Below are 24078 nucleotides of genomic sequence, written 5' to 3'. Positions count from 1 at the left end.
AACCTGAAATTGTAAAGCAAACTTCTCAGAAGCCATGTTCATTAGCTGTGCCGCAGGGCCAGCTTAATCCTGGCCTGACGGCGTCCATAGGCTGCACAAAGTACAGTTGGGAAGTGGTTGAAGGTTGTGTCCCAGAGCTTTACCTACATTCACATCCTGCCTCCTGTCTGTGCCTGGTGCAGGTACTTCCGAGCCCGGACTGGGACTGTGTGTTTCCTATCACTGTGCCCTCCAGTTAGCTCCCTAGCAGGAGTGGAACCCAGCTGGAGAGGTCAGAGGGAGGGCGATCGGGTCATGGGTGGCCGGCATGACCTCTCCCAGGCAGGCACCTTTATGGGCAGAGTGCCCCTAAAGTAGTGAGCCTTGAGCCAGCAGACAGATCCCTCTCCGGTGCTTGGGGAAGGGGCGTTCTGAATGACAAGCCCTCTACTCACATGGAAATGAGTTTGGATTTTTCTGAGCATACACCAGCTGGCTGGGAGGAGGCGGCCCAGAAGGCTGCTGGCTGGGGAAAGGATTGGAAAGGGAGAAGGGGAGGGAAGAAGGGAGCGAGGCCAAGATGAAAAATTCCCTGTATTCTTCTTACAGCATGAGCAAAATCATGGGGCGCCGCGTCTTCCCCCCTAGGCACCCTCGCCCCTGCATGGAACCCCTTCCCGGGAAAAGCGCAAGTGCCCTTGCTTGGAGACGTGGAGACTCCGGGAAGCCGGGGCGCATTCGGGATTGCTGGAACCCCTTGCAATCTCGGTGGGCACCACTTAGCAGAGCCATTAGCCCCGGAGCTTAGGCCTGTCCTGCCCCGGGAGAGGTGTTTCCAGGGGGGGCTGCAGCGGGAGGGAGAGAGGCTGAGTCCCGGAGAGGACGCTCGTCTGGTGCGTCTCTGGTGCGTCTCCCCGCGGAGTTGCGGCACAGGGGGGCGGTGGCGGGTCCCCCCAGCCCGGAGGCCCGCACTGCGCCCCTCGGGTGCCGGCGGGAGGCTGGAGAGGCTGCGGGGCGGGGGCGGGGCGGGGTGGGGTCAGGCTTCTGGCTCCTCCTTCTCGCGCGGGGAATCTCTCAGAGCCTGCCGTGGGGCGCTGGCTCTCAGTCTCGGCTGCTCGCCGCTGTCGCTCGCTCCCTGGCCCGCGGGATGACACCGCCTCCGCCCGGATGCGCCGCCCTCGGCGCCCGGCGCGCCCGCGCCTGCGACCCGCCGCCGGCTCGCTCGGAGCTCCCGCAGAGCCGCCGGTTGCAGCTGCGGCTGCAGCCGCTGCTCTTGCTCTGGCTCGGGGCGGCCGCCTCCGCGCAAGGCCACCCCAAGAGCGGACCCCGCATCTCCACCGTCTGGAGAGGTAGGCGGCGCGCGCGCGGCCGGCGGGGCGCGGGGATCCGCGGTGGCTGCTGCTGCTGCTGCTTCTGCTGCTGCGGAGTGTGTGCACAGGTCTGCGGGACCCCCCCCCCACGCGTGGGACCCCCCCACGCATGCCCATGGCACGCGGGAGCAAGCAGCCGGCTGGCTGGCTGGCTTTGGCGCTGCAGCGCGCGGGGCTTGGAGAGATGACATGGATCCCCAGCTAAGTCTCTCCAAGTCTGCCCGCAGCTTTGGGGGTGTCCCCGCTGTCTGTCGGCCCCGCAAGCTGCTTGCGGTGCTCCTAGCCCCCGCGCGCGCCGGGCCTCTGCGTCCCACCCCAGGACCCCGAGCCCGATCCCTCCTCCGAATTTGCGGGGGGCGCGCGCGGGGCCGGAGAAGGGGCGCGCGGAGCTGTCATCGCCGCCGCCGCCGCTGCCGCTGCTGCTGCTCTCGGGCTGCGGGAACAAAGACCCCGCCGCCTGCCCCCGCCCCGAACGCGGGCTAGGGAAGAAGAGGGGTGGGTCGAGCTGGGGACACGGTGGGCGCAGCTAGATGTCTTGGGGGGGGGACCCGGGTGCAGGCTGCCTCTGCAGTGCCGGGACCGGCCGCTGCCCCCTTGTCCGTCCGTCCACACGTGGCGGTTGTCACCAGGGACCGGCGCTCCCGTAGAGGGCAGGGGGTGTGGTGCGGCCCAACGTTGGGACCCCGAGTGGCGAGGCTAGGGTGGGCTTTCGGGTTGGGGCGCCTCACTTTAGACCCCCCCAAGCCCAGCGAGTAGAAGGTTGCTGGTTGCGTTGCGGGCGATCGTTCTGCTTCGAGGCGCTCCGCTCCCTTCTCCTCCCCAGCGCGCACGCCAGGGCCTCCCCGTCCCCCCACCCCAGGCCGACTTGGGCTCCGTCTCCAAATTGCTCTCTGCTGCGGGCTCCCCCTTGCTGTGGCCGGCTAGTGGACTGACTCCCAGCGCGGGTGGCAGGCCGGGGGCTGGTCCCTCCAGGAGTCCTTTGATGCCCGGGGCGGTTTGCAGGGACTGCAGAGCCCGAGCTTTATCTGGGGCAGGTATTCTTAGCCCAGAGAGGGGGAGAACCCACATAATCTATGGGCTGCTGGAACTGCGCTGCTGCAGGAATATGACTCGCCCAAGGTCACTCTAGATCCTACGAACTTGCAAAGCCTGGCTGGTGTGGCAGAGGGGCTGCCCGGTTCTGGGCATGGGGAAGGGAGAAAGATTTTTGTTTTTTGTTTTTTTGTTTTCAACCCCAAGGAAGATCTTTGAGATGCAGCTGTCCGCTTAGCCTGAGTTCTAGGAGGAAGTGGAGCGGCTGCAGGCCCTCTGGAGTTGGCTTGGTGGCACTGCCCGGCCTTGGGTCCTACTGGTTCAGGCCAGGCTCTCTCTCTCTCTCTCTCTGCCTTCCCAGCCCCCACTCTTGGGCAGCATGGCCTCCGTCATGTGCCATGTGCTCGGAAGGGATCAGTGGCCACTTCTGCATGGTTGCATCGGCCTACACCAGGACCCTTGCCTCTGGCCCATTTTGCCCCACTGCTAAAGACCTTTCTGCAGATCTGCTTAATGGACACCTACTTCTTAGCACTTAGTATACCTTCTAGAACACTTAGTCCCCACCCTGAGGCTGTTGAAAACTGCTTTCTGTTCTCTTATTCCACTTTGAAAGCTCCCAGTCCTACTCCACACGGTATGTAGCTTTGCCCACTGCTGGCCCATGGACATCAGTCCCAGCTGGAATCTTCCAGCCCAAGGGCAGGTGGGGGTGGGAGACTGTATTAGCCATGCCAGGTGTCCCCCTGGCCATCCACTGTCTCCCAGGACCACCAGCTGGTGATAGTGCTCCTGCCCACCAGCTGCCTCCTGTCTCCTATGAGGGGACACATGGCAGTCGGGCGCGCCAAGCCCAGGAATGGGACAAGACAGGAGCCTTTCAGGCCTGCTGTGGGCTGAGGGGACATGGGTGCTGACCTCTGGCAAGGGTAGATGGAGGCCTATATATATAGTAGACCCCCTCCTCACCTACCCCCCTCCCACTTTACTCCTGGAGATGAGTTTTTAAGTTTCAAGGCAGAACAAATTAGGGGACTTTCCTCCATTCAGCATTTTCTGTCACTGGCTGAATCCTGAAGCCTCTGGGAAAGCAGATCAGGGCTCTGGGCAGGTCTGCACAGGACAGGGAGAAAAAGCTTGGCAACCTTTGGGAAGGATCTGGCTTGGAGAAAGGGTCCCACCATGCCTGACCTCCTTTGCACCTCCAGATTTTGCCAGCATTATTGCTGACCAGGGGACCCAGGCTAGGTGACCCCCCCTTGCAAAAAAAAAAGGTGGCAGACATAATTGAGGATGAGAGTCTGGTGGGTCTGTGATTCTTCCTGTAGGAGATGAGCCAACAGAGTTGCTCCGATAGCCCTGGGTCAGTGGAGAACCTCCACCTGCCCAGGTCCACCTCAATAACAGGATGTTATTGTTGACATTGTTTATTGCTGGAGGAGCCAGGGAGGCTGCCACCACCTCTAGGGATGAGGTCACAGCTGGGGCTCCCGAAGCATCAGCATTTCCAGTGGAAATCCTTACCCCCCTGGGGGTTGATGTACTCATCACCCTCTAGGGGAGCGCTCCTTGTGAGGAGGGGGGTGGCTCCCCAGGGGGATGAGGGGCTTCCCTCAGCTGGGAGAGGTAGGAAGAGGCTCCATGATGTCACCTGGAGCAAGGTGGCCCCCTTTGGCCCTGGGGGTACAGACTCGGAGCCTTGAGAGAGGAGGACGTGTGGGAAGAGAGGGCAATGGGGAGCCTGCGTCTGCGCCCATCTTGGCCTATCCGTGGGGTGTGCATCGGCCTCTTTTTGAGCCTCACATTTCTCATGCATGCAGAGTGAATGGCAGAACAAGCTCAAATTCATAGGCTGACCCCGGGGAATTCCTGCTCTCTGGATGGGAAGGGGCAGGAAGGTGAATGGAAATTTGGGAAGTCAGGGGAAATCCTCCAGCCACCTGATCCGGCCTATTTTTCCCCTCTCGTGAGTCAAAGCCTCGAGATTGGCTGGAGGAAGTGGCTCAGGGGCTCCTGGTCTCAAAGGCAGATAGTAATGCAGCCTACATTCACCCGGGCTGCCCTTGTGTTGGTCTCAGATCTGAGCTTGGGGGATCTAGGGATAAGTAACTAGTATATGAGACTGTACCGTACAGAGCCTGCAGTGCAGATGGGGGAGACAGGAAGGTGATCCTACACAATACAGAACAAGGTACAGTAGAAACTTTTTACCCAGTTGGCCCACCTGGAAAGAGGTGACAGAGATTGTAGGGAATAGGATCCAGTTTGTGGGGGCTCCTGGTGGGATAAATTTTAGACGTCAAATCTTTCAACAAGGTCTAGGGCAAGGAGAGAGGAACCGTCTGGGAGAGATTCTCTCAGGAAGGAACCTGAGCTTGGGAGTTCAAGGCAGGTATCCTGCTGTTGGCATCTGAGCTAGCCCAGGAGGAGAGGAAAGAGCAGGAAGTCAGCAGGACAGGCCAAGACCAGGCCCTTCTGCTTCCTGATTGGGTTGGGGAGGGCAGGCCAGACTCTTTCTGCGGTGGGGTCATAGGGACTTCTGGAGAGGCATGGATAGGGCTCCCTGCTTTAAGGAGGGCTAAGCCAGTCACCTGTCAGGTCAGAAACAGGCATGTGTGGGGTGGAATGTGCTGTGGCAGGAATGTGTCCTTGATCGGGCAGCAGGGCCCCAGATCCTTCCTTTTGGCCTCAGTAAGGCTTTCTGCTGTCAAAGCACTGACCACACTCTCCCACCTAATGCCAGTCCTGCTTTCCACCCTCCCCAACCTGGCTTCATATTTTGTCTGTCCTAGAAGTTGCCTGTCTGTGAGGCAGGGCAGGACCAAGGCCTCGTCCCCTCCACAGAGGTCCAGGAGAGATGACTGCATCTTGTCCCCATGCTGCTCTGGTGGCACAGGCCAGTTCTCCCCATTCTTTATTCCTATCCAGAGGCCCACTGCCCTAGACCACTCTTCCTGCACCTCCCTCTCTTTCTGCCTTTTTTATGGCTTTCCTCAAGTCACCTTCTTTGTTCCTTCCAGCCCACACAGCCCTCTCTGTGGGCCAGAGTTCAGGACATTGGCAAATTCATGTCAGAGACCAGCTGGGCCATGCCAGTGGCCCACAGGTTTCAAAGGCCAGAGGTGGCAGGTGCCCACGTTGGCCCAGGAACAGGGCCTTCTGGTTTGGCACCTTTTCTGGCTGGCACTTGACTCTCTGCTCACAGTTGCCCTGCAGATCCCAGGCCCGGGGAACCCCGAGTCTCTCCTCCATGACCTCTGCTCCAGTGCTATCTGTTCCTGGGAGCTTCAACGACCATGATCCTCCTCCCATGCACCTGTGGGCTGGCTCCTGGCACAAGCTCCCCATACCTCCAGTCAGGCTGATTTGTGTCCTGATTTAGGGTAATTTGGTTTTAGCCAGTCTCTGCAGCCTGGGTTTAGGCCAACCCCCTTGTGCCTCCTGAATCCTACTGTTTCTATGAGATTGGGGCTCTGTGCCAGCACCCCTCAGATCTTTCAGGTACAGGCAGCTGGGCCTTTCTTCACCCTCCACCATGCCAAGGCTTGTAGTTAGCTCTTCTGGGGAGAAAGAAAAAAAAAACCTCGTTTGTTTTTGGGGAACCTGGAAGTGCCAGGAAGCCAGGGATAGGAAGGATGCTTCCTATGACATAGGGATCACATTTGAGAAGGTCAGAAAGGACTTCTAGGTTCTGTCAAGGGCAGCGACAACACATGAAAACAGGAAAGGACAGTGTAGTGGTGGTACAACCAGAGAAAGCTTCCCGGAGGAGGTGGAAGAATCTGATTACAGTGAAGGACAGGGTCCGCACAGAGTCTATCACATCAGTTTTGACTTCTGGGCCCAGGTGGCAGAGGCTGGTCAACACAGTGAGGGAGGAAGGTCACCGTCTATGCTCAGGGCTTGGCTCAGCATTCCTTATGGAGAGAGGCAGTCTGGCCCTCACTATCCTGACTGCTGCACTTTTCACAGCGCAGGTGAAATCCTACCAGACCAGCGGTGCCATCTGAAAATCGAGTCGGTTTGTGCCAGATGGCGTGCAGTGCAAGGTCAGAGGGAGGAGGGAGCAGTGAGAGCCAGAGCTGTCTGGAGGGTTTCCTGGAACAGGAGGACTGAGGCGGATTGAGCAGGACGGCCTAGCCCATGTGCACGGAGAGGAGAGTGGGAGCCAGGCACAGCGCGGGCAGAGATGAGGGCGGCTGGGTGATAAGCAGTGATAAGCAGAGCAGCCCTGGCCTTGCCTGTTGCAGGGAATGGGCAGCGGGGAGCCCAGGCAAGGGCCTTGAGCTGAGGGCTCCAGCGGAGGCCAGTGTTAGTGGCAGTGCTAGTGCATGGGGGCTGCTGGACAAATGGGCTCATCCGGACCTCAGTGTGGTCTTCACCAGATCGCTTGGCATTTTCTGTTCCTAGAGCCTTATCTTCCCATGTGCCACGCTGTTGGGCTCTCCCTGTCCTGTGGAGACCGGAGTAATGATACACTGGGCAAGGCATTTGCCTTGGATGCAGCTGACCTGGGTTCAATCTCCAGCACCCCATAGGTTTCCCCAAGCACTGCTAGGAGTGATTCCTGAGTAGGGAGTAAGCCCTGAACACTACCAGATATGGCCCTTAAGCAAAAACAAATAAGCATTGGACAGGGTCAGCAGCACAGATTCCAGAGTCTACTAAACTGCTGAGTGACCCCACCCCCACCCCGGGCCAGATACCCCACTTTTCTGGACCTTTCTGCCCTCATCCCTGAAGTGAAGGCAGTGGGAGCCCCTTTCTCATTCAGCTCCATGACTTCATACAGCTGAAACTCTAGAACAGTGCCCCTAGGAAATGCTGTGTGTGTGTGTGGTTATGTGTGAACAGTTAGCATCAGTGTCCATTTGCTACTCCTCTAGCAGCCTCTGATTTCTGCTGACAAACACCTGCTGCCTCCCCCTTTCTCACTGGCCATGAACCCACCAACGCTCTTCCTGCTTACCCAGACTAAGCCTGAACTCAGCCTCTCAGACCCTTCTGCTTCTCCACATTGTTCCATGCTGAGACTGTCTCACCACCCTCTGTGCCATCTCTCTTGCAGGCTTTGAGCCCCTGTTTCTCTCTGAAGTAGGGAGAGCCTCTCACGGGGGCTCCTGGAACTTGCTGGATGGGGAAATAAGCAGAAGGTGGACTGAGGTGCTGATCATCCTGGGCTTAACCTCATTAACCTAAACCTGGGTCCTAAACTATCTTCCGCAGTGTCCTGGAAGGCCTTGGTTTTCCTGTGTGAAAAATGCAGACCATGTCCTATGTGTGGCTTTGCAGGGTGGAGGCAGAGATGTCAGAGGCTGTATCTGCTTCTGCTGCCTCTAATTCTTCATCTCACAGCCTTTACCCAAAATGTAACCACAATGGGCTTGGCTAGTTGTGCTAAGAATCATTCACAGTGGGTCCTAAAACCATAGTTGCATACTTTCTCAACTTCCACAGAATAGGAAACTGGCCCTGGCTGTGGCCACAGCCAACTTTGAGGTTGCCGAAGGGAATGCCAGCTTCTAACTGGCACGGCTAACTTTGTTAGTAGGGCTGCCCTCCACCCCCATCCTGGCATCCCAGCCTGGCTCTGCCAGGCAGCCGTCTAGACTCAAATTTGGTGGTTCACCAGTAGCAAACAGCCCCACCTGAGCCCAGCCCATGTCACGGAATGAATGGCATTGTGCATCTAAGCTCCCCAGCTGTGTCAGAGAGAGGGATGGTGAAAGAGAGGAAGGGAGGGACATCAGGGAGACATAGTTCTTTTGCCCTGCCACAGCAGGAGGTTTCTCTCCACTGTTTGGCTCTGATGCAGTCTGAGGTTTGCCATTAGAGCTTTGATTGCTGGAGGTCCAACCCCCTCTGGAAGGCAGGAGGTAGGTGATGTGTTTCAGTTCCTGGGTTCTTACCACCACCTGGTGGGCTGGGAAGGAGGATGAGAGCAAGATTGCGCAGGAATGTGGAGAGACTCAGCTTCAGTGCCCTCCTCAGAAAGTGAAGGTGGGGCTATGCTTTTGACGGCTGGAGCTGGCTGAGAGGGTACTAGGAACCCCCCAGGGTGGCCAGGGCAGTACTTCCCTTGCTGTGTGCATTTTTGGACTAATGGCATAATTTCTCTGGTCTTTGTGCCCTCTTGGCTCAGATATCTGGGGAATGTGAGTCCCAAAGGGTGCAGAGGCTCATTCCTGGGCCCCCACAGGCCTTCCTTCCTCTTTGCCAGGTGTGTGTGTGTGTGGGCAGAGTGGGGTGCAATTAGCACTTAGGCAAAGAGGCCTGAGCAATAATATAGTGGCTAGGGCATTTGCCTTGCCTTTGGCTGACTTGGGTTTGATTTCAGTATCCCCTATGGTCCCCTCCACAGCCAGGTGTGGCCCAAAAACTAAAAAGAGAAACCAGACTAAACAAGCAAATAACAATAGGAGAGGCTCTGCAGATGGGGCTGGTCCTGGTAGTGGCGCCTGGGAGGCCTGACTCAGGCATTCCTTTTGGTGCTCACATTCCTGCCACATTCCCCTCTAAGGGAGCACTCAGAGGTCAAATTCCCAGGTCAGTGGGTCAAGGAAAAATGCTGTCCTGCCCAGACCAGACCCTGGTGGCTCCCCTTAGGAACAGCAACACTCCCCATTCTGTACTCTGCCTCTGTCATAGGTCCCGAGAATCTGGAGACCAGGCAGTGAAACCCCTATCGCATGATGTGGGGGTGATGGTCAGTTTGGAGCCCCACAGAAATCAACTTGATCCTGCCAGTGGCTGCTGGTTGTGCTATGGGGGCTCAAGAGGGACAGTCCCAAGAGGGACTGTCTAGCTGAAGGCACTCACCCACCCCCAACTATCCTCCCCACTGTTCTCTTCAGTGAGCCTGGGCTGATCTATGAGGATGGCATTATGAGGCAGAAAGGCCTCAGATCTGGGGTCCCAGGGTACCTGGCTGGGGTAAGAAGCAGCCTGATTGTTTTATTTGCTCTCTCTTCCAAAAGAAAAGGATAGGTTGAGGCTCTTTGAGGAGTGTGTGTGTGTGTGTGTGTGTGTGTGTGTGTGTGTGTGTGTGTGTTTATGAGGGGTACACCCAGGTCTCCTCTGGTGCTCGCCCTTGTTCGCCCCATGTGTCCCTAGCCCCCTCCCTTGCCTGAACCCCTGGTTATTCTGGGAGCTTTTAGCTACCACTTAGTCAGCCACTAATGCGTCAGGCCAGGAGTGAGGGGGGAGCCAGTGCCAGACACACTTCTTTTAGACATTCAGGATAGGAAGTGGAGGGGCTGGCCAGGTGGAGGGTGTGCAGGCGGTGGGGGAGCTCTCCATCCTGTCCTGACCCTGTGCTTAGCAGCTGAGGTAGACCTGACCTTGGACTTACCCCCAAACCCACTGTTTGTCCTAGCCCCATAGCACACGGGCCTCTCCCACCTTCCTCATTCTTGCACGGAGTCTCAGGGTTCCCGTTTCTGCTCCACGGTTTCCTCTGCTAGAAATTCTCTTCCTGCCTGTGCTGACCTCTGGGGCTTTGATCTGCCTCCTTGGACTTTGAATGCCTAAGGGAGCTGAAGGATGTATTGTGGGACGTGGGGCCTGGGGCAGGCAGGGCAGGAGAGGCACCTGCTTCTTGGCCTTTCTCATCCCCTGCACAGGGAGTGGGAGCTGCAGGCCCCCACCCCCCCACCTGTCCAGCTCCATGGGTGCCTGTCCAGCGGGGCCCAGTTCCTGGTCGGGAAGGGCTTATGATGCCTTCACTTCCAGGCAGTCCTCCTGCCCCGAGCCCCCAGGCCCCGCTCCTGGCCCTGAACAAAGCTTCCTTTCATGTATTCATTGGGCTGCTGTGCTCAGACACTTCCCAGGCACAATCAGGCCCTTTGAAGGCCTGAGGGGGTGCAGGAGCCAGGCTGGGGCAGGGGCAGAGAGTGGGCCAAGGCCTGGTCCTGGGGCCAAGCTGGTGCCATCCCTCCATGTGCATCCCCAAGCACAGAGCTGGAGGGGCAGGAGCCTGGGGGGTCATGGGAGGTGATGTCCGGACTCCTGTTTGTTCTGCAGAATGGGGCGAGGCAGTGGTGGAGGGAATGGGGTACATGGTGGCCCTGGCACCATGGCCTGCCACATTACCCCAGTACCTGCTGCCTGACCCTCTTTTGCATCCTCAGGGCTCTGCGAACTCCAGAGCCATATCTGGATGGTGGGACCATTGAGCCCAAGGAGGCTGCTTTTGGGAGGTTGTATGGTCCTCTGGCTGGACCGCCCCCACACTGGATCCCCTAATGGTTCTTGGGGGGTCCTTCCCTCTCGTGCTGGTGCTGGCAAGGTGGAGGCCCCCCTGAGATCTGGCCGGTAGTTCCTATGTCTCTGCTGGGCTAAGTAGCAACTGAGGTTTGCAGTTCCACCTGAGGGGCCACTTCTTTTAGCCTTTAGGGGTGGGCTGGTTGTGATCACTAGCACCCCTCTGGACCCCAGCCCCTGACCACAGACAGGAGAAGATTTCACCTTCTTGGAAACCATATGCCTTGCAGGATTCTTCTTTTTTTTTTTTTTTTTTGGTTTTGGGTCACACCCAGCAGTGCTCAGGGGTTACTCCCAGCTCTATGCTCAGAAATCGCTCCTGGCAGGCTCAGGAGACCATATGGGATGCCGGGATTCGAACCACCGACCCTCTGCATGCAAGGCAAATGCCTTACCTCCATGCTATCTCTCCGGCTGGAAGAATTCTTTTTTATCAGGGGTGGGGCCTTTCTAGCAGTACCCAGGGACCCGAGAGTCACTCCCACTGATGTGGTTCTGCTCGGGCCTGGTGGTGCTGGGTGAACAGTGCGTGATACTAGAGATGAACCCAATTGTCTTAAGGGCATGCAGCCCAGTTCCTGAGCTGACTCCCCAGATATAGGGGCATGTGTACTTAGGAGAGAGCACGAGGGAGAGCACGAGGCTGTGGGTGGCCTTGCCCTGCTGAATAGCCTTGCAGAGATGAGAGGCGTGACCCACAGGGCAGCCTGAGGGGCTGAGGCAGCTCCCAGGCCCTGGCCCATATCTTCTGCCTGCCTGAGCTGCTGATGCTGTGTGGTTAGGACTAAATCTACTGTGGCCAGAGATCCAGGGTGCGGCCCAGGCTGGTTGGAAGTGGGGTGATGGAAAGTGGGAGGTAGGTTGGTCCTAACCCTGTAATTTAGACCTGGACCAGGACAGCCTCAGCCATGTCACCGGAGATGAGACAGCTTCTTCCTGGAGATGTGGCTGCAGACTTTCCTTTTTGGGCAGAACTGTCAGGGTCAGCCCTTCTGCTTAAAGGGCCTTGCCAAATAGCAGGGTGCAGAACTGACTGCATTGCAGGGTGAGAGAGGGCTGGGTGGGAGGTCTGGTCCTGCCCTGAATGAGAGTCTCGGGGCTGCAGTCCAACAGGGTGGGTTCCGCTTCAGGACTTGCTCTCGGACCTCTATCTTCCCAGCTGTGAAATGGGAGGGAGGGGACACCAAAACTTGCCAGCTCTGATCTAAACTGATGTGCTCATATGGGAGAGGCTAGTGAAGGAGGGAATGAGGTTCTGAGCAGAAAGATTTTTGTTTTTGTTTTCTTTGGGGGTCACACCCAAGCCTCCAATGAATGGTCTTACTCCTGGCTCTCTGCTCACCCCAGGATCACTCCAGGCAGAGTTCAAGGGACCTTTTGTGATGCCAGAGATCAAAGTAGGGTTGGCTGTGTGCAAGGCAAGGAAGTACTTGACACCTTGGACTATCTCTCCAGCCCCAAATTTTTAACCACTCTTTAATTATTTGGTTTTTTTTTTTGTTTTTTGTTTTGTTTTTTTGGGACCACACCTGTTTGACGCTCAGGGATTAAGCGCTCAGAAATTGCTCCTGGCTTGGGGGGACCATATGGGACACAGGGATTGAACCGTGGTCCTTCCTTGGCTAGCGCTTGCAAGGCAGACACCTTACCTCACCACCTTGCCAGCCCCAAGCAAGTTAAGGCAATCGTTCTTTTTTGGGGGGGTCACACCCCACAGCACTCAGGGGTTACTCCTGGCTCTATGCTCAGAAATCGCCCCTGGCAGGCACGAGGGACCACATGGGATGCCGGGATTTGAACCACCATCCTTCTGCATGGAAGGCAAACATTTAACCACTCTTTAAATGAGGGTGCTCAGAAACATGCTATGTTCAGGGATGGAGGCAGCTGTGTGCTGGGGCGTGAGTGTGACCCTCAAATTGTACTTTATAGGAAAGGAGCCCCTTTCATTCTACTGCTTAAGTTCTTAAGTCCAGCCACCTCCCACCCTATAGGGGTCTGATCCTCGGAGATCCACTCCCCTTCTGCCCAGGACTCAGTGTCTCTTTAACTGCTTCTTCCTCAGGTCATGCCGGGCAGGACCAGGTGGACTTTGGCCAGGATGAACGCCACACGGTGCTTTTCCATGAACCAGGCAGCCCATCCGTGTGGGTGGGTGGCCGTGGTAAGGTCTACCACTTCAATTTTCCTGAGGGCCAGAATGCGTCCCTGCACACGGTGAGCCTGGTCCCCTCAGCTGTCATCTAGGACCCTCCCTGCCGCTTCTACTTCCGCCCCTTTGGCCTTGGGAATCCTGGGGAGGGAGCTGGCATTTCTTTCTTTCTTTTTTCGTTTTGGTTTTTGGGCCACATCCGTTGACATTCAGAGCTTATTCCTGGCTCTGTGCTCAGAAATCATTCCTGGCAGGCTTAGGGGACCATGTGGGATGTTGGGGATCGAATCTGGGTTGGCCATGTGCAAGGCAAACACCCTTCCTGCTGTGCTATCATTCTGGTCCCTGGCATCTCTTTCTTAAGCAGCTTCCCCCTCATTGGATCCATTCCCTCTGGGCAGCACAGATGGCATGAGGGAGGAGTGGAGCAGGGAGAGCCTGGAGCACATACCTGGCCTGTAGGTCAGGCCTTAAGGGGTAGCCCAGGTCCTTGTCTCTAGCCTATATGGCCTGATCCAGCAGTCTGTGTGGCTTGGCGTGAATCATTTGTTCCATCCTCAGAGCTGATGTCTCATCTGTGAGATCCACAGCTCTGAAAGGCCCATAGGAGGGTTCTCGCTCCTCACTGGCCAGTAATGGACTCACACTCGTTTCCCCCCTTCTCCTGGCAGATAAACATCAGCCCCACCAAAGGGTCCTGCCTAGACAAGCCGGTGAGTGGGTTTGTGATGTTGAGCCCCTGGAAAAGGGAGGAAGACCACCAGAGTCTGAGGAAGGCCTGGCCCTACTGAGGACCAATCTGGTGTGGGGTGGAGATTTGGTGGATAGAGGTGGCTGTGCCCATCTGGTCTCTCCTTGGGGGCTGCTCCCCGGGCCAAGACTTGATTGCCAAGGCCACCCCCCCACCCCGCTACTCCCTGCAGTATTGTGACAACTACATCACGCTCCTGGAGAGGCAGAGCGAGGGGCTACTGGTGTGTGGGACCAATGCCCGGCGCCCCAGTTGCTGGACACTGGTAAGAAGACAGGGGGGAGCCTCAGGCCTGGTGGGTGGGGTGTGGAGTTCCCTGCTGGGAGGCAGTGGCTGTGGAAATGTGGCTCCCTGATCCTCGATCTCCACCAGGTCAATGACTCTGTGAAGCTGCTTGGAGAGCGGCGAGGCTTTGCCCCCTTCAGCCCGGATGAGAACTCCCTGGTTTTGTTTGATGGTATGAGTAGGAGGACTGGGGCTGAGGGAGGGGGCGAAGGCCTGGCAGGTTGCAGGGGGACTTACTCCAGGCCCCTTCCACATGCCAGGGCAAGAGGTGTACTCCACCATCAGGAAGCAGGAGTACAATGGCAAAATCCCGCGCTTCCGACGCATCCAGGGCGAGATCGAGCTGTACACCAGTGACACGGTCATGCAGAGTGAGTGTCTGGAGCACTGCTAGGAATGACCCTTGAGTGACTTGAACACCACTGGGTGTTACTCAAAAATAAACAACCCCCCAAGGAGGATGGAGGGCAGAGAGTGGGGAGCAGCTGAGCCTATGTTCTAGGGGTGGGATGAGTGCTGCTCACATAAGAGGGAAACAGAGGAAGCCCCAGGCTGTCAGGGTGCCCCACGAGCCAGAGTGAGTCCCTAAGCTGAGCTCATGTGGGGGCCGCACCCCTCCCTTCTCATTAGGGTTCTGCCAATTAGGCTGCAGTGACATCAGAGATCCCCAGAGATCCCCAGTCCCTAGACACGATGAGGTCATTGCTCCTGGGCCGATGACATCTTTGTGGGAGAGATGGGCAAAACAGATGCAGTTTGTGAGAGCAGAGTCTGGGCCCCTGGAGTTTGGAGCTGGTTTTATTCGGGGGGCTGCTTTAGCTGATTTACTGTGTGGCGTCAGAGTGCAGGTTGGGGTGGCTCCCCCATGTGTGGGAGTCCCCTTAGCTTGACCCACCACACTTGCCTGTGTCTTGGGCAGACCCACAGTTCATCAAGGCCACCCTTGTGCACCAGGACGAAGCATACGATGACAAAATCTACTACTTCTTCCGGGAGGACAACCCCGACAAGAACCCTGAGGCCCCCCTCAACGTGTCCCGTGTGGCACAGCTGTGCAGGGTGAGGGGGATGGATTGTGTACACATGTGCAAGTGCAGGTGTGTGCTTGTAAAATAAAGATATAAATCCACATGCTCGCTTCCGCAGCACATATACTAAAAATTGGAAAGATACACAGAAGATTAGCATGGCCCCTGGGTAAGAATGACACGCAAATTCGTGTATTTTCATATTTTTTATTTAAAAAAAATATATATATATAAATCTACAAGTAGGGTGAGCTCGCCCCAGGCACCGTGATTTTAACCCATTAGGTGGATGCGAAGCAGAGTAGCGGTGGAGAAATAATACCAAACCAGTGAGTTAAAGTTTCATTGGAGTTAGTCTGCTTTTTCCTCTTGGTTTTTCTTCCTCATGGCCTCTTTGCCATTTTCTGCTCTCTCAAGCTCAAACCCAGATTCCTTTCTTTATTCAAACCCACTCCCAATCCCAGGTGGGGGAAGGTCTAGTCAGATACAAAAGCAACTATTCAGAGGGTTTTTAACATCTCAAAAGAAAAGGTTAGAAGAAAAAAAAAGTTGAGGGAATACCTTTGTGTAGGGCTGTTAATATCACTTTACATCCCCACCTTTTCTGTTTAAAAAGAAAACAAAAAAGAAAAAAAATGGGAAAAGTTACAAAACTTTTGTTCTACTTTTATCGGCCAGAGGCTGGAACCTCAGATCAGAACTCAAAGTATCAAAGTTTAAATTGTATACATCATTCTCAATACAATCAGCCTTTTCCATATCTTATACATATCTCAAAATTTTTTCCTAGACTTCGCTGAACTTAAACATTAGAACCTTTCTGCAGATACACTTAATTTGAAATTTCTTGAACACTCTTACACCAAACAGTATAATATGAGTTTAGAACATCTGAGTTCCTTTCCATAAACTTCTCTGAACAAAATCACAAGAACGTTTCTGCAGATAGATATACAGTTTGAAAATAATTTTGCGGGAGGTAGTTATAGCACAGCGATAGGGTGTTTGTTTTGGATTCAGCCGATCCAGGATGAATGGTAGTTCGAATTCCGGCGTCCCATATGGTCCCCCAGGCCAGGAGTAATTTCTGAGAGCATAGCCAGTAGTAACCCCTGAGCATCACCAGGACCAAAAACCCAAACCCACCCCCCCAAAAAAAACTTGGCTAAAACATTTTTATTATGAGCACTGTTAAGAGTCTATAGTATCAAAGTTCCTTTGCCATCTACTTCTGTGGACAAAGACATTATAACATTTTTGCAGACATAATTTGAGAATAAGTTGCTACATAATAATGTATAATACAACAGCCTAGTAGTTGGGAAACATTCACTAGGATAGCTGAGAACTTTTATTGTTTTTTTTTTTTTTATGGGTTTTTTTTTGGCCATGTCCAGATACACTCAGGGGATATTCCTGGTAGGCTTGGGGACTATATGGGATGCCGGAGATCAAACCTGGATCCGTCCTGGGTCAGCCATGAGCAAGCAATTACCTACCACTCTGCTATTGCTCCAGATCCCCAGCTGAGAACTTTTGAAACTCTTAACATTATGCATTTCCCTGGAATTGTGCAAACTAAGAACAAAACAATAAGATTCATACAGATAAAACACATTTTAACCAGCAATATCCAGGCAGTCTCACCCAACACATGGATACTTATATTTTTATTTTACATGTGTACATGCACAGTTTGTGTAAGTCTATGTGAGTGTGAAGGCCTCTGTACATGCTCAGACACGTATGTAAGTGTATACATTGAGCCACACACGGATGTAGGTATGTATATACACATGCTACACACGTGTGGGCGTGCACATGGGTGTACATGTGGAGGTTCCTCAGTTGTGTGAGTGAGTGTGGGGGCACGTGGGTGTGGTGCCGCCGAGGTTGCATTCATGAATGTGGAGTGAATGTTGTATAACTGTAGAGTCTGACAGGGTGCCTTCAGAGTGATCTACCTGTGAAGGTGGTAGAATGTGTGGACACCATATGAACTGTGTGCGTGTGTGTGTGTGCGTGTGTGCGTGTGTGCGCACGCATATACACACATGGGACCGCGGAGTGTCTCGCAGGGGTCCTCAAACTTTTTAAACAGGGGGCCAGTTCACTGTCCTTCAGACCATTGGAGGGTCTGACTATAGTAAAAACAAAACTTATGAACGAATTCTTATGCACACTGCATATATCTTAATTTGCAATGAAGAAACAAAACAGATACAAATACAATATGTGGCCCGAGGGCCATAGTTTGAGGACCACTGCAAGCCTATGTTTGCTCTGTGGAGTGGCCCTCCTCCCACTGTGGTAACCTTGGGCACACTGCCTCCTCCCCAGCCAAGCTGGCCCTTCCCAGTATGACCCTCCCCACCACCTTTCCGGGAAACTGAGTGCTGGTTCTCTTGGTATGGGCACATCTTGGCTAGTACTGAAGAGCCCTCTCTTTCTTTCTTTGCCCTTCCAGGGGGACCAGGGCGGCGAGAGCTCGCTGTCTGTTTCCAAGTGGAACACTTTCCTGAAGGCCATGCTGGTATGCAGCGATGCAGCCACCAACAAGAACTTCAACCGATTGCAGGACGTCTTCCTGCTTCCTGGCCCCAGCGGCCAGTGGAGGGACACTCTGGTCTACGGTGTCTTCTCTAACCCCTGGTGTGTGAGCCCCAGCCTCGGGCAGAGGTTCTAAAGGGGGTAATGATGTGCTGGATGCTCAGCCCAGCTTAACCACTGCCTCTCAGGGCTGCATGCAGATGCCCCACCTTCTGTGAGCTCAGCTGGGCCCTGGGAGAGGCTGTGGTGGCCCTAGGGTGCTATCACACCCGCCTCCCCAGGTGATTCACACCTCTTAATCACTCCCATTGATTGAAAACAAGGCAGGCAAAAGTGTCGGGTGTGTAGGGAGAGGAGGGGGACTGTGCTAGGACCCTGCTCTATGTTTCTTTCCAGGATAGGTCTTGGGAAGGGCTGAAGGGCAGGTTCGGGGCTCTGAGTTCTGCAGTGGGGACCCAGAGACACACCCAATGATTAGCTTCCTGGTGTGGGCTGGCAAACCCCTGAATGGAATGTTTTGGGATAAAGACAGATTGAGGTTTTATTTATTTAGTTTTTTGGACCACACCTAGTGGTCACATCAGGATTCACTGGCTCTGCACTCAGGAATCACTCCTGGTGGGCTCAGGAAACCAGATGGGATGCCATGGATTGGATCTGTGTGGGCTGTGTGCAAGGCAAACATTCCCTGATGTACTAAATGGCTTTACCTCCAATTAATTTTTTTAATTAAAAAGGGGTTGGGGGCCAGAGAGATAGCATGGAGGTAGGGCGCTTGTCTTGCATACAGAAGAACGGTGGTTCAAATTCTGTCATCCCATATGATCCCCCGAGCCTGCCAGGAGTGATTTCTGAGCATAGAGCCAGGAGTAACCCCTGAGCACTGATGGGTATGACCAAAAAAAAAAAAAAAAAAAAGGAGGGGGGTTGGTGGCCACACCTAGTGATGCTCAAGGAGTACTCCTGGTGGGGCAAAGTGGACTCTGTGTAATGTTGTGGATCAAAATGAGGGTCAAAGTGTACAAGGCAAGATTCTCAGCCCCTTCGCTCTGTTCCACAGATTGTGGTTTTTAGACAGCAGTGGAGGGGCCCAGGAGTGGCTCAGGACTCAGGAGAGGTGTATGTCTTAGATGCATGAGGACCCGAGTTTGGTCCTTTTGGCACTACAGGGTTTGGGCTTCTGATCAGAGTGATGGGGTCCCTGAGCATGGCTGGAAAAGAATAGATCCTTCAGATGGAAATCAGGGTGAACTCCCAAACAGGCAAGTGCAGCTGGTGGCTGTGTCTGGCTGATGCCTATCTGGGCTAATCTGGGGGTCCTGGGCCCTGTACTGAGGTGTTCTGTGTCCCTACAGGAACTATTCTGCTGTCTGTGTGTATTCACTGGAGGACATTGACCGCATCTTTCGCACCTCCTCTCTCAAGGGCTATCATGCCAGCCTTCCCAATCCTAGGCCTGGCAAGGTGAGCAGAGCCATCTGGGACACAGCAACTCCCCTATGCCTCGACCACCCCACCCCCAAGAACCCGGTCCCTTCAGCACCTTGCCCCTCAGTGCCCTCCCTACCCACAGTACCTCAGCTACCTCTACCCCCACTGAATGGGACCTGTTCTCCTTGTCCAGTGTCTCCCTCATCGGCAGCCGATACCCACCGAGACCTTTCAGGTGGCTGACAGTAACCCTGAGGTGGCCCAGAGAGTGGAGCCCATAGGGCCCCTGAAGACTCCTGTGTTCCACTCCAAGCACCATTACCAGAAAGTGGTAGTGCACCGAATGCAGGCCAGCCATGGGCAGACTTTCCATGTGCTCTACCTGACTACAGGTGAGGCTTGGTTTATCTTGTTAAAGTGCATGTAAGGTGCAGGACAAGTAGTACAACAGGTAGAGATTCTTGCCTTGCACATAGTTGACACAGGTTTGGTCCCTGGCATGTGACATGTGAACACCACCAGAGCACTGAGCCAGGAGTAAGGTTTGAGCACAGTCAGTTGTGCCCCAACACCCACCCCCACATAGATTTATGTGAGAGACTAGAGTGAGAGTTCAATGGACTAAGCATGTGCTTTGTATGTAAGAAGCTGGGTTTTAGTCCTAGTACTAGTGGTCTCCTAAGACTGTCAGAAACACATTTGGTCCACAAGCACAGAGCTGGGAATAGCCTCTAAGCATTGCTGGGTGTGCCTAACATCCCAAGAAGAAAAAGTATGTGTGAGAAGCAGAATTAACACAATAAGAAATCAGGTCAGGGCTGGAGAGATAGTACAGTGATTGGACACTTACCTTGTACACAGCAGCTGACCCAGGTTTAATCCCTGACATTGTACATGGTCCCCAGAGCACTGCCAGGAGTGATTCCTGAGTGCAGAGCCAGGAGTAACAGCTGAGCATTCCTGATGTGACTCAAAAAACAAAACAAACAAACAAACAAAAAGAAATCAGGCTGGATCTTTATACTTGGGAGGAGAACTGGGTGACAAATCATTGTCAGAGATTTGTCAGTGTGACTGTGAAGAGGCAGTTCTTAAAGGCTTACTGGAGGTGAAGAGGCTAAGGGAAGTGGAAAAAGGCATGCAACCTGGGCTGGGCAAAGACCCGGCACTGGGATGCAGAGGCAGAAATGGGGGTGAGTCTGGAAAAGCCAGGTGCAGCTTTGGTGCATTAGTCTTCTTCCATGAAGATGGTGGGAAGAGATGTGGAGAGTTGGAAGCAAAGACTGGCAGAATGCAGAATGCTTCTAGGTCTGGGATTGTTTGGGGTAAGGAAGTGTGGGTGCTTGGGTGTGGAGAGTTGAATGAGTGTCCAGGGCTAACAGACTCAGTACTAGCAGCGTCCTGGGGCACTTCATCCTCTGTAGGCTTCTTTACTGGAAGAACAAAAAGCTGAAGCTGGTAGATGGCCTGGGTGAGAGAACCCTGGCTGGTGTTGAGTTTATGGTGACTTCCTTTTTCCAGGCTATGGATCCTTAGATTCAGTCTGGAGAGGAAAGTTGTGGGCATCAGGCCTTCTCTGAGATGACTGATACTGCTGTCTGGAAGGGCAGTGTCTTTCTAGGTATAATAGAACCTCAGATCCCCATCAGAGGGGCACAAGAGCCTCATAGGACTGCCCTGGGGCTTTCTAGGCCCTGATGTCTTTGTTGGGTATCTGGAAGCCACTAGAGGTAGAAGTGGAATTTCCCTTCAGGCAGCTCATGACTTCTGGGACCTGAGATCCCACTTCTCTTTTCCATTCAATCTGGGCTTGCTCAGTTCTTATAGGGGCTGCTCTCACTGTCTTCTGTAGAAGGTGTTGGGAAGAGGTAGAGGAGTATATCCACCATTGGGGACCAGGGGGCAGGAACTCAGTTCTGGGAGTTTGGGACTCTCTAGGAACTGAGTAACCATAGAGTGCTGGTCCCAGGTGTCCCATAGCCGAATGGGTGGAGCAGAGGAGGCAAAATTATCAAAGCCCTGTGCCTATATATGAGATTGTGAATGTGAGAGTGTGTGTGAGAGTGGGTGACTGTGTGTGAATATGATTATGTGACTTTGTGTGGCAGTGTTTGTGTAAGTATGTATGTGTGAGAGTGTGTGTGCAAGAGAGAGAGGAAATGACCAGGTGGGATCCCGTCAGATCACAGGCATGCTGGGATGCTCTAAGCCTGCTGTGCAGGGAGCTGCCCCAGATAGATGGCCCTTCTGTCATCTTATAGATTTTGGGGGGCAAATGATGCCTAGGGAAATTGGGAGGGGTGGTGGGAGCTATTCTAAAAACTGGGACAGCAGTGAAGTGGTTTCAGGAGGACCCAGCAGTTGTGAGTGGAGATTGTGGGGTGACCTGGGGGATCTTTGGAATCGAATATTTTACAAGAATCTCAAAAAGTCCCCCTGACGAATGTGGAAGCCTGAATGGATTCTGGAACAAAAAAGGGTGTGTGTGGAAATCCCATGCTGTAGGGTGGGAACTAGAGGTCCGGGAAGGTGACCAGCAAGGCGGCCATTGTCTGGCCTGCTGGCTGGTGCTTACATAAGCAAGTCCGGAGCATCTGCAGAACTGGGTGAAGGGAACACGTGCTCTTAGTCCCATCGGGGCAACTTTTCTGTAAATCTAAAATTATTCCAGAAGAGAAAGTTTATTTAAAGAAAAGGTCCCCTGAGTGCTGGAGAGAGGGGGAATCACGGCAGAGGCTCAGAGGTGCATTCTGACGGCTTGTGGGCTCCACTTACTCACTGTGTGTCCTTGAGCTACTTGCTTAGTCTCTTTGGCCTGCTGTCCTTACCAGCACAACGTGGGGGCTGCCTCAGTGCTGTTGTTCCAGGTTTCCTACTCTATCTCCCCAGCTTTACACTCTAGGAACCCCAGGGCTTCCAATCTCCACCACTGACCATCTCCTCATCCTACTCACCATGTTGTCCTTTGTCTCCTGCCTTCTGAACCTCTGCTCTTTGTCCTCAGACAGGGGCACCATCCACAAGGTTGTGGAGTCCAGAGACGGTGAACGCAGCCTCGTCTTCAACATCATGGAGATCCAGCCTTTCCGCCGTGAGGCTGCCATCCAGGGTATTTCCCTGGATGCTGAGCGGGTGAGGTGCCCTTTACTCCCTGGGGGGCTGCTTGGGTCAGCTGACACCTGAGCCCCTGTCACATAAGCCCCCTTTTCTGGGGGCTGAGGACATGGGGCTGGGGTTGGACCGAGGACCTGACTGAGCCCTGCTCCCCTCCAGCTGAAGCTGTACGTGAGTTCTCAGTGGGAGGTGAGCCAGGTACCCCTGGACCTATGTGAGGGGTACGGCAATGGCTGCCATAGCTGTCTCATGGCCCGAGACCCCTACTGCGGCTGGGACCAGGATCACTGTGTCTCCATCTACAAAGCCCAAGGGTAGGTGGGCTGGGAGTGGGTGGGCTATCGGATACTCTGGGTTCTGAGTCAGTCTGGGTGGGCATGAGTTCAGGGCCAGGGCTAGACAGTGACCTTCTGCCTGCTGAGCCCTTTCCCTGCCTCCACTCAGGTCGGTGCTACAGTCCATCAGTCCAGATGAGCCACACAAGGAATGCCCCGACTCTAAGCCAGGTGCCTGTGAGGGTGGGATGGCCCTGTTTTGGGGGGACAGATGTCTGGGGGATACATAGGAGAATACATGGTCCTGGGGCCTCTGGGGAAAAAGGCCCAAAGGGTCTTGCAGAGCTGGGGAATGGGGAAGGTGAAGGGGCTGGGGAGAGCAGAAAAGGCCAGTCCCACTCAATCTCTTTCACATACCTGCCTGCCTTCCGAGTTCCTCCCTTCATCTCCCCACTCATCACCATCTCACTGTCCCTACGCAGAAGAGGCCCCGGTGCAGAAGGTCTCCCTGGCCCAGAACACCCGCTACTACTTGAGCTGCCCGATCGAGTCCCACCATGCCACCTACTCATGGCGCCACGAGGAGAATGTGGAGCAGAACTGTGAGCCCGGCCACCAGAGCCCCAACTGCATCCTGTTCATCGAGAACCTCACGGCGCGCCAATACGGCCACTATCGCTGCGAGGCCTTGGAGGGCTCGTACCTGCGTGAGACACAGCACTGGGAGCTGGTGCCCTATGACCGCAGTGGCACTGCCCAGCACCTGCAGGGCCATGCCTGCCTGCTGGCCACTTCTCTTTGGCTGGGGGTTCTGCCCACACTGGCTCTAAGCCTGCTCCTTCACTAGGGCTTTCCGCAGCTGGGGCCACTACAGGCTCCTGCGAGTCTCACACCCAGTGCCCAGAGCCCTTCTTGAATCACCTCGCATCTTCCAGGGATTGGGGATTGGGGCAGCTACCTGACCTGAGGGGGGAGCACCAGGCCAGGGGATGGCTAGCCGCGGGCGGCTGCACTCTGCCAGCTCGGAATGCTTGGGGACCGGAGAATGAAGTGAAGGGGGAGGGATGGGGTCAGGTCCTGAGCGTCAGAGACTTTCTCAAAAATTCCTCACACTTGACTATAGGCTATGATGCTCCCAGCCCAAGAGCCAGTGAGCCAGAGTGGGATTCGCAGAGGCCATCCTAAGGCTTCTCGCCTCTGGACTTTGGGGCTGAGACCTGAGTCCCTCTGGTCTCCTGGGGCTCTCGTATTCTCTCCCCATCACGGCTGGGGGTGCTTAGTGTTCCCACAGGCCCTGGGCAAGGAAGCACTTCACCAGCCCTGGGTTCTGCTAGGCAGCCACCTTGCATGTTTATTGAAGGATGTTTGCTTTCCGGACAGGACGGAAAAAGCTCTATTTTTATGTTAGGCTTATTTCATGTATAGCTACTTCCGACTGCATCTGTATGAAAATACCAAAACTACATGCGGGGGTAGGGTGGGGGGGCGGGGTAGGGGGGGTGGTTGGGGGAGGGTAATGGTCCCAGTCTGAGGCTCCCGGGGATGGGCTAAGACTCCAGAGACGGTCATGGGTTCGAGGAGAGTGGCATGAGCTGGCTCTGCCCTAGGAGCCCAGTCTCATAGGAGCACGGTCCTCAGCCCCCATAGTGTGGGGGCCATGGGGGAGGTTAGGGGTGGGAGAGACAGGGGAGAATGAAGGAGGAAACAGCCCCAGGTTCACTGTTCTTTTAGAAGGAGGAGCCGGGTCCTTAGGGAGAGGTTTCAGGACTCAGCCCCTGGCATTGGGGGTTGGAGGGCAGGGGGGGGGGGTCCCTCCCTCCCTGCCCCTCAGCCCCCTTCCCCAGGGGCT

At 54.8% G+C, this 24078-nt stretch overlaps 1 protein-coding gene and 1 non-coding gene across 2 annotated transcripts; both read left to right on the top strand.

Moving 5' to 3' along the window:
• The first annotated feature begins 1111 nt into the window (after positions 1–1111).
• SEMA7A (semaphorin 7A (John Milton Hagen blood group)) lies at positions 1112–23694 on the top strand. Its single transcript, XM_049777846.1, has 14 exons — positions 1112–1328; positions 12709–12860; positions 13467–13508; positions 13719–13811; positions 13919–14003; positions 14092–14202; positions 14751–14890; positions 17327–17511; positions 18765–18873; positions 19034–19232; positions 21845–21972; positions 22114–22268; positions 22399–22460; positions 22712–23694. The coding sequence occupies exons 1-14, from the start codon at positions 1127–1129 to the stop codon at positions 23074–23076; spliced, it is 2028 nt and encodes a 675-aa protein (XP_049633803.1). The 5' UTR covers positions 1112–1126; the 3' UTR covers positions 23077–23694.
• On the top strand, positions 14962–15069 carry LOC126028471 (U6 spliceosomal RNA). The gene has a single exon (XR_007502436.1). It is a non-coding gene; the product is annotated as a U6 spliceosomal RNA (small nuclear RNA).
• Positions 23695–24078: the final 384 nt, after the last annotated feature.

The sequence above is a fragment of the Suncus etruscus genome, chromosome 1 (genome assembly GCF_024139225.1).
Source record: "Suncus etruscus isolate mSunEtr1 chromosome 1, mSunEtr1.pri.cur, whole genome shotgun sequence".
In the NCBI taxonomy this organism is placed as follows: Eukaryota; Metazoa; Chordata; class Mammalia; order Eulipotyphla; family Soricidae; genus Suncus; species Suncus etruscus.
The sequence above is the reverse complement of the archived record's forward strand: the minus strand, read 5'-3'. Positions and strand labels throughout refer to the sequence as shown.

Excerpts from the sequence above, each read along its gene's own strand:
- SEMA7A (XM_049777846.1), top strand. The coding sequence starts at position 1,127 with ATGACACCGCCTCCGCCCGGATGCGCCGCCCTCGGCGCCCGGCGCGCC. Across the intron at positions 14,004-14,091 it reads CTCCCTGGTTTTGTTTGATG|GGCAAGAGGTGTACTCCACC; the intron begins GTATGAGTAGGA and ends TCCACATGCCAG. Across the intron at positions 21,973-22,113 it reads TTTCCCTGGATGCTGAGCGG|CTGAAGCTGTACGTGAGTTC; the intron begins GTGAGGTGCCCT and ends GCTCCCCTCCAG.